The 15,210-nt window shown below is 39.8% G+C and overlaps 2 protein-coding genes across 2 annotated transcripts in view; one reads left to right on the top strand and one right to left on the bottom strand.

The window, feature by feature from the left end:
- Positions 1–4,357, top strand: part of ELOVL2 (ELOVL fatty acid elongase 2) — a 75,725-nt gene extending 71,368 nt beyond the window's left edge. Inside the window, exon 8 of the mRNA XM_067568423.1 lies at positions 534–4,357. Within this exon, the coding sequence (XP_067424524.1) occupies positions 534–662 (129 nt within the window). The 3' untranslated portion in view covers positions 663–4,357. The remainder of the gene's footprint in view (positions 1–533) is intronic.
- Positions 4,358–12,379: 8,022 nt separating this feature from the next.
- SYCP2L (synaptonemal complex protein 2 like) overlaps positions 12,380–15,210 on the bottom strand; it is a 48,718-nt gene continuing 45,887 nt past the window's right edge. Inside the window, exons 35-36 of the mRNA XM_067568420.1 lie at positions 14,358–14,427; positions 12,380–12,826 (exon numbers count right to left, since the gene is read on the bottom strand). Of these exons, the coding sequence (XP_067424521.1) occupies positions 12,764–12,826; positions 14,358–14,427 (133 nt within the window). The 3' untranslated portion in view covers positions 12,380–12,763. The remainder of the gene's footprint in view (positions 12,827–14,357; positions 14,428–15,210) is intronic.

Here is a 15,210-nt window from a genome sequence, read left to right as displayed (position 1 = left end):
AAATTGTCTAAGTATCTATAGTGGAATCTGGCCCCATTCAAATCAATGACAAAACTCCCATTGGACTTCAGCGGAGCCAGAACTTCACCCTAAGTTTGATTGTTTGTTTTAAAGTAACTAACTGTTAAAAGCTTTGTTAACAGATGTTTTGGATTTAAACCAGACCTTCTTTCAAATACATTCTACCCCAAACTAGGTTAAATTCCAGAAGCCAAACTCTGTTCTCAATTCCACTAATCGTCATTTTGAATTCTGCAAATCCCACTGAAGTCAAGGATCTACTCTGCATTTGCAATCATGCAACAGAGCAATTTGGCCAAAAGAAGTTTGTTCTGCTTAATATATCATTGCCTCAAAAAAAAAAAAAAAAAAAAAAAAAAAAAGCAGTCTCTGCAAGATGCAAGTACCAGCTTCAAAGACTAGACATGAATTTGGTGCTGTTTTAATACAATGAGCCTTTTAACTGTAAGAAGTATGTTGGGGTAGGGGAGAATTACATGAATTATTTACCTTTAGTTTTTGCTTTTTTAAAGACGTACCAGAAAAGACCTTCAAGAACCGATATGAAGAACGTCCCTCCTGTGACAGAAATCAGGAACGGTTTCCATAAAGACTACTTTGCTGTGGCCAACGGTGTTCTGAACACTAAGAAAGCACAATAAGTACAGTAACTCAATACTACATTGTAGTATTTTTCATTTGTTCTAAAACAAAAAGAGACTGAGTTAGAAGACACAGTTTTAGTGTAAACCTTGACTCAGTTTGGTTACATTGATCAGGTCTTTGTACCAGACATTTATTAATGTATTGCTATTTAGATTTTAACAACATGTAGCTTTAAGTACTTTGTCAAAAATCATCATCAAAATGAGAGGCATTTGAGACATCATCCCCTTCCCACATCCAAAAAAAAAAAAAAAAAAAAAAAAAAAGTACATTCTAAAATCTCTAATGCTGACACAATGCCTTACACGGAGAAACCCAAAGAGTGGTCACATTTTCATGGTAGCCTTCAAAAGTTAGGGTTGTATTCAGACTAAAAGGTTTGGCACATCCTATACACATGGAGGACCTCAGAATGTGTGTCATACTCTGCTGACTTAAGCTGAAAGGCAGCTGAGTGATCAACCTGTTTTGACCGATTTAGCAGAGACCACCTATGGAAATCAAACAGGATAGGTAATTCATACGAAGGGTCTGCTCCATTAGCACCCCTGTCCTGCTCCTTCCCAGCCTCTCTCAAAACAAACTCTGACATCTGTCAGTCCCTAGGACAGCAAACAGGATAAAAACCTCCCTGCATCATCATAGAAATGATTTTATTTTCTGGAAAACAATGCAGCTAATGGCAGAATAATTAATGCCATAGCCCCTGTGCCCCAGGGCACAACTTCAGCATACACAGAGAAATATGCACCACACATTTTTGCTTTATGTACATAGGGCCTAATCCAAAACTTGTTGAAATCAAGGGCAGTCTGTTGATTTCAGTGGGTTTTGGACCAGGCCTTGTCTAGATTATAATTTAAAGGTGTGATGTTAATTAGATGTAGTTAGCTAACTGCATCTAACATTTTTGGAAACTCTATTCAAGACAAATCAGTTGTACTTTAGATCGTGCTAGTTGGTCAACTTAAAGGTAGAAGGAATTTCTGAAGTTTAAAATAGAATCTAGTGAGGCCAAGCCCTTAAAGGCCTCAAATGCATGTGGAGGGAAATACAAATGCACAAGCAGTGTGTGTGTGAATCAAAAGTCACAGGCTACATTATAGGGCTCTGGAAGACAAAATGAACCTTAAAAAGACTGAATCGCACAGAATCCGGGACACATCCTATAGGAATTGCCAGATCAGAACTGACCAGTAATCCATCTATCCAGTCTCTAACAGTCACTAATGGAGAATGCACCATATGAAGATGTAAAAATGTACCAGATTGTGCTAGTGTATTCTATAAGGGGAGATGGAGGAGGAGATTATTTCCTATCTGTAGCTATTAAGCTGGTCGTGCCCAGAAGTATGGAGATCGTTAGCCCTTTTAACCTTGCTACCGCAAATACAGATGCTATTAGTCAAATTTTATTTACTTCTACCAACCTATTCACCTCAGTAACACCCTGCAGCAATGAGTTTCCTAGGGTAACTGGACATTCCTTTAAAAGAGTATTTCCTCATATCCATTTCATTTATTTATTTTTGCCTTTTCCTGTCAAGACCCATGCTATTCCTGTATTAGGAGACAGCAGAGCATCTCTCTTCTAATTCTCTTTTGGAAACTAAGTAGTTCTAGCTTCTTCAGATCCCTCTTATATGGAAACACTGCCAACACAAAAATCTTTCTAGTAATTTTTCACTGCCCTTTACCAGATAATGGACATAAATCCCAACCCAGCAGCTCCCACAAGTTCAGGAATGGTCATAGAAATACTATTGACCATCCCTCTCCTTTCATTTCCGATTGCCTTGTTGAAGGGAAGCAGCTGAGTGAGCTGAGACACTAAAGGGATGGAAGAACTTCCAAATCCCTGTCCTCAAATTCTCTCAGCCTGCCTGATGACTCCACTCTCTCTTCTGGCTGATTCAGAAGACGAGGGCCCCAGGAGTAGCACATGTGAAGAGATGGCCAACTGCCCTAGAGAACAGCACAGGCAAGCAGACACCAGTTTAAGTGAGTAGAGATACTAGTGTAAAGAAGAAGAGGCAGAAACACTAGGGACTTTGGGGCAGTAAGAAGAGGAGCAGATTGAGGTGATGGGGTAACATGGGGGAGGATGGACATTTTCAATCAGTGGAAGAACTGCAAGGCCTGGGAAGGGGTCATTTCAGAGATCAGTTTGAACATGTGCCTGCAAACCCATGGGCCCATCTGAATTCAGTCAGATCCTGGATTTGGACCTCTTCTAGTTATGACTTGGGCTCCTTGAACACAACCATTATGCTGAAGCAGAAGATTGAACTCTCCACTGCAGCACAGACAGCTCATTTAAGCAGCCTTATTACGGTGCAATGTCTTAATAAATCAGATGACCAAAACTAGCTGCAGTGGTCAAGTATTTCGATAAATGGCACTGTAATATCTTCTAACGCCTGCCCGTTGCATCACACAGCCACGTTCTTGCCCACCAATCTTCACTGGACAGAATGAAAACATCTGCTCACAATGAAAGTCAATTTCACTCTTCCCTGACATGTAAAGAAACTAAATTAAGAATTCATCAGCATGACTAAATAGCTTCAGCTGGCTCTTCAGACAGTCCTTGGTTGGCAGTTCTTTCCAATGAACGTAAAAATCCCAAGAAGTGAACAATTAGTTAATAGATCTCAAATGGGATGTTAGAGACCAGGTGAATGAGGGAATATTTTCTATTGAACCAACTTCTGTTGGTGGGAGAGAGAAGCTTTCAAGCTACCCAGAGCTCTTCTTCAGCTCACTGAAAGACATTACCTCATCCATCTGGTCTCTCCAATATCCTGGGACCAACATGGCTATGACAACACTGCAAACATCAAATGGGAAGTGCGAGCTCTTTAAATATGGGTAAAACTTAAGACGACCTTGCAGGTGTAGATTTTGTGAGAGAAATACCTCCAGCTGGGATGGATACAGACAAAAGCAGATCAGCTGATTAGATGGAGGTGGAGGCAGCCGATCAACGAATAGATGTAAACTGTTAGATTTATGAGCTAGTGCCAAGATGCCGCTTGTCACCAATGCAGAATTGAAAGGAAATCTTAGGATTTTTCATTCAGTCAGGAAGGAAGCAAGCGTTGTAACTCTGCCTCTCGGACACATTACTAGAAGTCATTTTAGCCTCATATCAGGAGTAAGATTCCAGAGTGGGAAGGCATAATAATTGAGGTGTCATGCAAGGGAGTCTCAGATAGACAATATAAAGGTGGAGCAACAAAAAGGTTTTGTGGCCCAACATTGAATCCTGAGTTTAGTCTGAATAAAATCCATCACCTTTGGGTGCAGAGAGCATGAATATGTTCCTAAACATTTATTTGATTGGCAGTCTGGAAGACAACAGCATTCCAATGGTTAAAGTTTACTCTGAAAACCAAACCCAGAGCTTGTCTTCTGTTTTGTTGAAGCCTAGTTTTAAAAGAAAAAGAAGAAAAAAAGGATTGCCTTACTTGAAATGTTCAAAGGGCTGAAAAAAATTCTAAATATGTTTAAAAGTGTCACCTTGCCAATCCAAACCATCAGACAGACTGGAGTCAGGTATATTCTGAGTTCTTTATGCGTATTTTAAACACCAAAATGCTGCAACTTTGAAAAACAAAAAAGGTGTCAACTTTTTAAACTGATTTTCCTGTAACACATAACATTGTAAATAAACAAAAATTTTACAATCCATCAGTCTTTTCTTTGTTATTTGAGGCATAAATAGCTAGTGGTCAGACTACCTGAAGTAATCTTTTCCTGGAACTTGGACAGAGAGAACTGTTTTGACAGACATTCACCTGGGTGCAGATGGTCTGAGAAAGGCCCTCCACACCTTCAAGTACTCCCTGCACTAGAGCAAGTTTCACCCAGCAAAACCTTTTAGGACAATTGCTTATTATGCTTCCTCTTGATGTCAGTTTTTCAGGGGGAAGCTTCCATTTAAATTGTGGATGGATTGAGTCCCCAACCCCACTCTCCACACATGAATTAGCATTCAAAATAAGCACACGAGCATCCATTACAGAGGGAGAGTGTGCATAGTAACCAGTAGATGTCAGGCAAGAAAACCATATCAAATATAATCTACAACTTCAGATTCAAAAATTAAAACAGAGGCAGGTATGTAAGTGCCTCCTAGCTTTCACTGGTTGTATAACCTCAGGGGGGCAGGAGAGATGAGGGGGGGGGGGGAAGAGCAGTGAAGCAAGAGAAGGAAAAGATCATGACCCAAAGTAAATAGTGGATAGGCACACTCCATATAACATCACTTTCACAGATTACCAGCCTTCAGGGAAATTAAACATTTATACCTGAAGATATTGTACTTAAAAATATTAATTCACCTTCACATTTAACTACAAACCAGAGGCCACATTCACCTTCCGTATTCCAGGAAAAGATCAGTTAGTCTGTGAGGATAGGCTAAGGGAGAGAGGACAGAGAAGAGGGGACACCACTTATTAGAAAACAAACAAACAAAAATCTAACTGCTCAGGGAATAGTCCTCCTTCCTTAAGATCAGCTTTGCAGGGTTTCGCAGGCACATACACTACAACTAGTGCTCTCAGCACTATACTGGTTGCAACATGGTAATGATTGGTCCGGGGGTGGAAGACAGTCTGTTAAATGATTACACTATTGTACGGTATTTTCTTTGCATGGAGAAAGCTCTTTGGATAGTAGTGTTAAAATGCAGTTATATTCAGCCCCACTGTAACCTTCCAAAATGTCACTGCTAATGTATACACATGAATTAGATAACAGTTTGTAAATATTTAATTCCCAGAAGTGGAAAACTGTTCTAGCACACAGACGGTCTACGACAAAACAGCACAAAAGCATTAGCTACAAGCAAATTATGCCATGGGGCAGCAAGAAGGGAAGGGAAAGATAGACAACCCTTTCTGAGGTGTGTTACCCGGCTGCTGCTCTTGCTATTTTCAACCACTGATCTCACACCCTTTTAAAACTGCATCCTGCAGCCTTTGATTACAGCTGCTACTGGGTACAAAAGGCTCTCTTGCCATGGTGCAGACCAATGCCTATGTGCACACACACAAAACAAAACACTGAAGGATATGACATTGTGCAAATATCGGTCAGCTGGAAAAGGTTTACAGCTAGATGGAAACTTGAATCAGAAGTCAAGGCATATACAGGACACTCAAGATTATTAGTTAGAGCATAATCAATAGATCATGTGGCAGTCAAAGTTAGTCTGCATGTCAAGGCATATTTCTGCATTTCAGTCTCCAGACTGATAAGCATCAGTGCATTCTAGTTGTACCTTTTCACCTCCTGAACACGAATATCAGAATTGTCCTTCTTGGGTCACAACAACAGTGATAAAATTGATCTCTATTTCCACTAAAAGGAGGAATGGGAATAAGGGAATGGAGTGGACAAATACCACCTGCCACAATCTATGTCTTTAGTAAAGGGAACATGTTCAAGAGAGTTGCCAAAGTCAACTAACTGGCTTCCAAGTAAGAAATAGTCATTATGACCTGGTCATAGTGATACAAAATTGCCAGCTAATCAATTGGAGAAACCAAAGTTTCACAAACTTTCAGCTGGTGCATGGCACCACTTGATCAGTTCAGTAAGAAGATTGGTTGTTTATAGAAAAATCTGAAATAACTAAAGGATATTTAATCTTTCCCTGAATTAAAAGAAAAAAATTGGGGGGTGACAGAAGGAGAGGAAGGAAAAAAATTGAAAATCTTTAGTATTGTCATCCAAGAGACATTCCCCTTCCCTCACCAGTCATGAGAAATAGCTATTTATGGATTTGCTTTGCTTTCAATAATAGAACAGTCACTGAAACCAGGGGGGGGGGGAGGGAGGGCGAGATACATGGTGATTTTCAATGAGTAGTTAGAGGAGGAATCCACATGGAGTCTCACTCCTCCATCCAACTCTCAGAAACACAATAAAAATGGCCTTAGCAGGTTTTTCAGTCTAACTGTTCAATTGATTAGCAGTAAGAGATATGATATCTGAAACCCCTGGTTTCATTTCTTTATGAGAAGCAAATTCGTTCACTGAAGTATTCAAAGAGAACAAGACAAGTAGGACATGGAACCATGGGTGACAGAGAGGAACATATTTAAGTGTATGAACGCTCCATTCTCATGGAGATTGGTATCAAACAGGAAAAATTAACGTAGCTTCAAAGTTAAGGAAAAGACAAGTTGTGTCTACTCCATCCCTCTGCCAAAACAAGTCCAGCCCAGACTAGTATAATCTGAAACAGAAGTAAAACAATTTAATTACATCTTAGTTTTTATTTCTAAGACATTGTTACAGCTTTTAAGAAAAAACCCATTTCATTGGACGAACAAGAGCACCTACTATAGCTTGAGCCAACAGGGCAAGCTTTAAGCAAGTGCTTTGACTGCTTGCAAAATAGGTCAAGCTCTACTGGCAATTTACTAACTCCGGTTCAATAGGAGAGGTCCCTATACTTCTTTGAGCAGTAGATTAAAGATTGAGCACAACCTTATTACTTTCCTTAGGATGAAAGATATATGTCAGAGATTTAAAGTCACCATATTCCATTCCTTCGATTTGCCATTGTGCCATCATCACCCCTCCATATTCCATGTAAACAAGCACTAGAAATATCAAGCAATGATTCAAGGGAAAGGATCATTTTAAGTGCATTACAAAGTTCTAGAGCAACTCCATCTGTTCATATCAAAATTAACATACACATTACATTTCATGTAGTTACTTTTACTGCACATTTTGTTCTTTCAGTCACATGAATTTCTTCCCTTCTAGCTGTACTTTCCTCTAAAATTAAAGTCTATTAATTTTCTTAAACTGTGGTGCAAACACACAGAGAGAATCAAGTTCTAATGCTCAGTTTTGTCATGGCAACAATGCCTCATACCTCATGAAGTTCAACTGTGCATAGATAGTAGCAGAAGTGCTCTTCTCCTCACTTAACATGGTTCACAAATCTTGTTTCCTTAAATAAAGTTCACCTCTTGACCAGAATTATTTCTAGTATAAGACATTTAAAAAAAAAAAAAAAAAAAAAAAAAAAGGGAAATTTATGGAAAACACAAGTTATATCTCATTGACTAATATATACATACCATATATATTAGAGTTTATTAAGCACAAATAGCATTTAGCCCAAATATTATAGCAGCTACATAGCCTAAATTGGTTTCTGATTTTTATATAATCCCGCTCACTTATGCTTAGTATCACATAAGCCCTTGCATTCATTGAAGTAAGTTTTGGCTTGAGCAAATAGGGAAGCTGTCAAGATCAAAACAGATGAGCTCTTTACCATAGCAACAGAAAGGAAGTTACTCTCACAGAACTGTACTGGAATGTCCGAAAGAAAGAAAAGACAAGACACGTGATTGTTCTACCCCAGTACAAGGAGATGCCTTCACACCTTTTGGTACCTGAAATACATGTGTTCAGAACAAAGAGATAAGGAGTAAACCATGGTACTAGAAAAGCAAGATGGAAAGCGGATTGGTTAAATCTAGTTTCAGATGATGCACACGGTACCACTTGTGAGGTGTAACTTTAGGAACACACCTTCTGTATAAAGGTGAATGTAACGTTGCTGCATGAGACAGCTTTCCAGAGACTGGTAGCACATAAGTATTTTCCTGTACTATATTATTATTGGTTACAGCAATAAACCTGACAGACATCAGTTATTTGGTCTCCAATATATTCCATGAACAACCAGAGTGTGGTCAAGCAATTGACTGTACAGTGTATCAACAATCTATTCCATCCTTCTGGCAAATCAAAGCTCATTACCAACATGTTAATCTATTCTCAGAGGTCTGCTCTTTTTGGTTGAACCTATGTCTAAATTGCTCTGTGACACATATGAAACTGGACCACTGGATAATGATTCTAAAAGATGCATCTATGTGCAAACAGAAGTGTTACGGCACAATATATTAGGCACAGTGTGCATGCCAGAAAATACAATCACAGAATTTACAAAGCTGCACTGACATTCTCCAAGCTGGGTGAGGGGCATTTTTGGTTTTAATTTTTCCATCAGCCTTTTCAGTAATAGCCAGCACAGTGCTTATCTGTCTTCTCTCCTCCCTCCCTCCCAGAACAGAGATCATGCTTCCAGAGCATGAGGTAACGCTATCAAAAGGTAGGTATGCTCTTCAGTAAATCATCATCTACAGTGAGACATTGACTACACACGCCCTGCTTTTTGATGGTATGTTACATGATCTTCATAGGCAGGAACAAAATCATCTCCAAGGAGGCAAACTATGATGAAATTAGACACTGACAGATTTGGGTCACACAAACCTTAGTTTCGGTTCTGAACTTTTTATGTAATTTACAGTGAAATATTCCTTTGAGTCTAACTGTCACAATTAGCCAGAACCTGCTTATAAAGCTTTGAACTTCATATAAATCATTTCTAAACAGCACTAATTAAATTCAAACATGAAAACTATGAAAACTGTGCAATTCATATCAAATTCCAACAGTTTTAATACTGTATAGGCCCCAAATCATTTCAAATTTTGAGAAGGTACATTTGATGGTGATCTGATGCTAATAAACCTTTAAACCAAAAAACGTAAATAGTAATGATTCGTGAGAGCATTACTTGATTTAGAATGAAAATATTGACAAACTCTGAGCTGATGAGCTTTCTGTACATAAGCATTATTTTAAATTGGTGCTTGTAGTTTAACGGCACATGCCAAGCCAAGTTCCACCTCACTGGGTGCATTTTCAAAATACCTCAAATTGCTCTAGAGATATGCAATATGCTGTTGTTTTGAAAGTGAAAAGTGCTGAACTTAATGTGTGTGTGGAGTCATTTGGCAGAAGCTGTGAAAACTTAAGCTGCATAAACTCACAAGTCCATTCCAGACCTAGATCTCATTCGTGAAATACAAAATATCAAGATAGATGGGAGGCAATTTTCTTATCAGCCTTCCATTTTGTCTATGTCATCTGAAACCCTCACACTAGCTGCTGTTAGGTCTTCCACTCCAGTACAGTCAACAGATAACTTCATATCCCACTGAGTGCTGTTCCCTAATTTCTTAAGATCTCTGGGGGAATGGGAGCAGAAATATTCTATCAGAACATGTTATATTAATTCAGATGGAGTAAGATTCAAAAGTGTTAATATGATCTTGTCACTGTCCATCACTGAACAGTTGGAAGGAAGGTTCAGGGTTTCATATACAGAGACCTCAGCCTACTTACTACCCTGGCAACCACACTATTAAAGGTTTTTTTAAATCTTGTATTAGAGATAAGGAAGGAAAATCAATTAAAGCATTTGAAATGTAAATTATTAAATAAGGGCTTTCATTTTAACATCCCTTGTTCCCTTTCATTGGACAGAGGTTTTTAAAAAGAACCCCTCCTCGTCTGACAGTCTCTTAGATGGCATTCAAGATGGTAATAACTGTCTTTTTGGAAAAAGAGAAGTTAGCAGAGATGGACTGGAGCTGTCATTGGTGGTGGTGTTGTAAAAGTTCAGTCCCTTCTCCTAGCAGACAAAACAAAATAAAACACACATAACTGGGGAAAGAAAAGAACAAAGAGAAAATGCAGCTTCTGTCTCTGCTGTTGACTCTCAATTGCAACCCCATGGCTTGAAAAAAGCCAACCAACCAAAACCACCCCCCCACCCCCAAAAAAACCCCACAGGTACAGTACATGGTCTTATCGCCTCCTCTGAGACCTGGCAAACTTCTATCAGCATCGGGTTTAGTGCAGAGGTTCCCAAACCGTGGTATATAGACCACCTCCCAATGGTACGTGTCCACCTGCTGCTGGGGGGCTGGCCAGGAGCTGCTCCAGTGCCGGCCTCGCCCCCAACCAATGCGGTGGCCCAGCCGTTCTGCCCCTCAAACACCCCCCCCCGGTTACATAGCAGCTGGCCAGGAGCTGCTCCCCCCCCTTCCTGCCCATTGCCCCCACCCCTACAGGTGGTGGTACTACAGGTGCTGTTTTATGTTGGTGGTAAGCAACGTGGTAGAGTTTGGGAACCATTGGTTTAGTTCATTACATTTAGCTGTCTTTTTGGTTTACAGCAGCCTTGCAAACTATGCAGTCTTGGCCAGCTAAACAAGACTACTATTAGACAGAAAGCAGAAGGAGGGAGGGAGAGAGAAAGGAAAGATTAGAAATATGGCAGGGAAGGAAAAAAAAGACATTGGCAGGGGAAGAGGACGAGAGAGACAAGGTCTCACACCCTAGGTGGTGTTCAGGATATAGCTAAAGCTGGTGGAGGGGCATGGTTCACTGGTCTGGTCAGGACAGGGCATCCCTCAGGAGTAGGATGAAGAAAGTCTCAGTCATGTTGGAAGCTCATGCCTTCCCTTTCCTTCATCTTTCCCTCTGCCAGCATTCACACCCCCTCCTTTAAGTCAGCTTCATGGTAGCCAGTTTCTCCACCCACCGTCTCTTTTTGAGGACCCCAAAAAGGAGTGATGAGTGGAATAGTCCATCCCCCTCATTAATTTGTCCACCAGTAAGGCTTAATTTCTGACATACCAATTTTGGTTCATTGATTTCCAGTCCACACTTCTCTTGTTTACTAGACCTGATCTTAACACAGACCTTAAGTTCTCTCAGTAGGGCTTTTTGTTTGGACTAATTTACTCAATCTCCCTTTTGCTCCTTTTCCCATCAATGGTTGTTGTTATAGGTTACTGTGACATTTTGTGAATTTTCACATTCACTTTTTACAGCTGAGCTCACAATTAAGGTAAATTTGTAGGCCCAAATATCACAACAGAACCCTTTCTCCAGCCTTCAGAGCCAGTCATGGTGGGGAGAAGGTCATGGGGGGGAGAAGGTCATGGGGGACCAGTCATCCTTGTCCTCAGTGGCTGTCTTGATGCTGCTAGACTCTGAAAGGATGTGAACAGACGTGGCAACTTGCAAGTTTAGGTTTCCAGAAAAGTCCTTGAAGATATACTGGCCCACAATGCATCTCTACTTTCTGCTATACCATTAAATGCAGTTGGTCTGTACAAGGCAACCATGATTTATTGAACTCCATTTCAGTAGGAGTCTCCATTAACTTCACTTGGGTTCATACCCAGGAAACATTTCAGAATAGCTTACCAAATGCCAGCATTCTCTCTTCCCTGCACTTTGGGCTCCAACAGGCCATAGACAAGCCTCTCCAGTGCCAGCCAGCTTCAGCATAGAAGGTGCTAACTGAAGGAGGGTGTCTTCAAAGCCAGAGGGGTGGAACTCTGTGGTTGGAATCCTGGAGCCCAATGAAAAGAGCGGAAGCTAGCCTGCATCTTCTAGTCCCAGGGGAGCCATCTTTGTGAACTTTGACGTCTGCCAGATGGGATTAGGGGACCCCATAGCTCAGATTTCAAAGTCTATAATGGCAACTCTCTTGACACTGAGTGCACATAGGAGGAAAGTGAACAACAGAGTTAGAGATGAATCACCATTGGACCCTGGTAATACACTCCAGCTAACCAAATGCAGTGCCTCGGTTTAAAAAAAAAAAGAAAAAAGAAAAAAAAGGCTTTTCTTAAGTTACTAAAGGGTTAAAAAGATGGAGACATTAATACTCTTCCCACCCCCATTGTCCCCATTTAGGGGAAATTATTTCCTCCTATTTATAACATGAAGAAATGAAGAGGAAATTAATTGTCAAAAAAGTGAGCACCATTTTGCTTAAATGATAGAATGAACAGCCTTTCATAACTAAAGGAATTTATTTGTAAAGGTATTAACAAAAGTGTCTAATGGAATCCATTTTACATCAATTTGTGATATAAAGCATGACGTTTATTTGGATTTCTGTTGTTCCATGAAATTCATTAACTAAATTGGACCTAAAGGTAACACTGCCACAGAACCCAATACCACCACTCCTTGTGGACAATGGAAGCAGAAACCTGAGTAATTAGCAGCACCTTCTTTTTAAAAGAAGTCAAAAATAGCATTGTAATTATTTTCAGAGAGAGAAAAGATTGAAGAAAATATATCCTCCATATTCTCCACAAGACTCAAAGTTCTTCTACAGAAACAACATAAGGTGTGCAAGGTCTTCAAAAATTGTTTTGCAGTACAATTCAGTGTTTTGTTAATCAGAAGCAACAATGAACACCTTAGTATTTTCTTCCACCTTCTCCTGGGCATGTTCATACTGCACAGAGAAAAACAAGAGAATTTTAGAAAAAATATTAGCACGTTAATATAAACCTTTGTGAAATTAAACAGGAATCAATTGAAATTTAGAAATGATTTTTTTTTTAGAAACAGCCTGTGTTTACTTTTAATTGCATATTGTTCAGTTAAGAGCGTAACACTGATCATCTCCTATGATGCGATAACTCCAGAATTCAGCATTCTACATTTCACTTTCGAACGTTAAGCATTTCTGATACCGCTGACAGCAAAGCAAAGGACTCCACTCCCTCCACTGGCAAGTGCTTGCAATTCTATCTGTCTGTTTCATGGGAAACAGAATTCTGAACTCAGGATTTGACTTAAGTGAAAGACGATCTTGATTTTCAAAGGTTTTCCCTGAAGTTCTATATTAACACCATTTTAGCTATTGTAACTATCATCACTTTAACATGTGGTTTACCCTCTTCAGCCTGGGGACCTTGCCTTCTTGTTCTCCTAAGGCACCACGCACACCAATAGCATTATGCACAATGCATGAAAACCAGAAGGTCTCAATACCACAGGAATACTAAGGCGGTAGTCACAGGCTTCTAAAGTTACAGGGACATTAAACAGGCCTACATTTAAGCAATGAACAGTGTATGTGTTTAGGGGGCAGGAGAAGAGGTTTGAACTTGATAAAAGCTTTGTATAATTAATCTATAACATTTTGAATTTTTAGTTCAGCTGAATACCCTATTAAAGCATCTCCTGTTAGGAGTCTATCACCAGCTGTGAAATATGGTAGATGCATAGATTCAGCCTGGCTTATATCATCGCCTACTGTAAAAGGAATCAGTACTTATTTTAGAGCGCTTTTCACATTTTTAAAAAATTAGGGTTTGAATGTTGCTTTAAAAAAAAAAAAAAAAAAAAAAAAAGCAAAGAAACTGGCAGAGGAAAGAGAAAATGCAAGTGACCTTCTAGAGTTATTCTCTTTAAATAATGAAGTGGCCACAGCAGAAGTATTATTCTAGCACTTTAAAAGATAAATGGCTCTATTATGCCATTAAAGCTTAGCCATAGGTAAGTTCCAAGAGGAGCCCCAGAAGGGAAAATCCCTCCATTGGGTGAGGGTAGAGTCCCCTTGGGACAATAGAAGGAAGTATGACTGTGCCTGGCTCTTTCATGGTGTGAATGCAAGAGGAGACAATCCGGGAAAGGGGCTAAAAATTGCACTTTACCAATTCTGCAGTTTTGTACAATTTTTTAACTGGGGTCACAAAATGCTGATTTCACCCTTTAAAGATGAAACGCTGAAGTGACTGTTTTCAGCAAGAAAAAAGGACACCCAAAAAGTGTATTAGGAATATCTAATCTCAAAATTGTTGGTTGATCTGGAGCAGTGGTTCCCAACCCAGGGCCTGTGGAATATTCTTGCCTTATCTACTTAATGGAAAAGTTTTCCTCTAACAGTTCCTCAGCAAAATATATTAATATTTTATTTGCTTATCAACTGCGCTCCAGCTCAGAATCCTGACACAAAGCTGTCTGCATACAGCACCTACCTTTGTATTTTGTACCGTATCTTTAAAACTCCTCACAGTTTCTTCCAATACTGAATCCATAGACTGAAACCTGGAAGAAAAATAAACTTGGATAATCTCATTGGATGGCCTCATTTCGGTGTGCTCATGCTTACTGTTACATAAACAAACTGCAGGGATTCCCCAAACTGCAGCTCAGAGGTCAGCACAATAGCTAGGATAAAGAAAACTCTTGGACTTCTCCACCAAGTCCATCATGCTCCCATGGTTCGCCACAAAGTGAACACACTTTTATTTTACCCACTGGTACCCAGACTTAATCGTGAGAGCTTCCAGCTGCCTCAAGTAAGCCTTTTCAGAAATTTGGGGGGCAAACACATCCCAGGCACCCTCCCAAATATAGAAGATAGGAACCTGGCACATCCTCAAAAATTGCATTTAGGGACCAGCTGTTCCATAACAGAATACACTGGAGCAAGGAAGCTGGAATTTACAGGCTATTTTAAGGAGGTATGGAGCTGTAAGAACCATTTGGGAGAGTCAAGGGTTTCGTTTGCATTTTGGGTTTATGCAAAACCAAAACTTGCAAAGAAACACCACCGGGTTAGGGTTTATGAAACCTGCTAACCGAAGTTAGTTATTTCAAGCATATGTAAGCAACATAAAGGTGGTCCTGTACCAAAAATTTGGATCCAAACACTCCAAAACAATCAGACCATTTAAATCCAAATTCTGCTGCTCAGGTCCCTATCTACTAGTTACAGGTTTCAAGGCAGCACTAATCAAACCAGAACAAAAGCCTGTCTCTCACTAACAGAAGTTGGTCCAATAAAAGATTACCTCACCCACCTCATCTCTCTAAAATAAAAGTCAC

This window comes from Emydura macquarii, unplaced genomic scaffold (genome assembly GCF_026122565.2).
Source record: "Emydura macquarii macquarii isolate MOO-44397 ecotype Brisbane River unplaced genomic scaffold, CSIRO-AGI_Emac_v2 contig_2890, whole genome shotgun sequence".
Lineage (NCBI taxonomy): Eukaryota > Metazoa > Chordata > Testudines > Chelidae > Emydura > Emydura macquarii.
The sequence above is the reverse complement of the archived record's forward strand: the minus strand, read 5'-3'. Positions and strand labels throughout refer to the sequence as shown.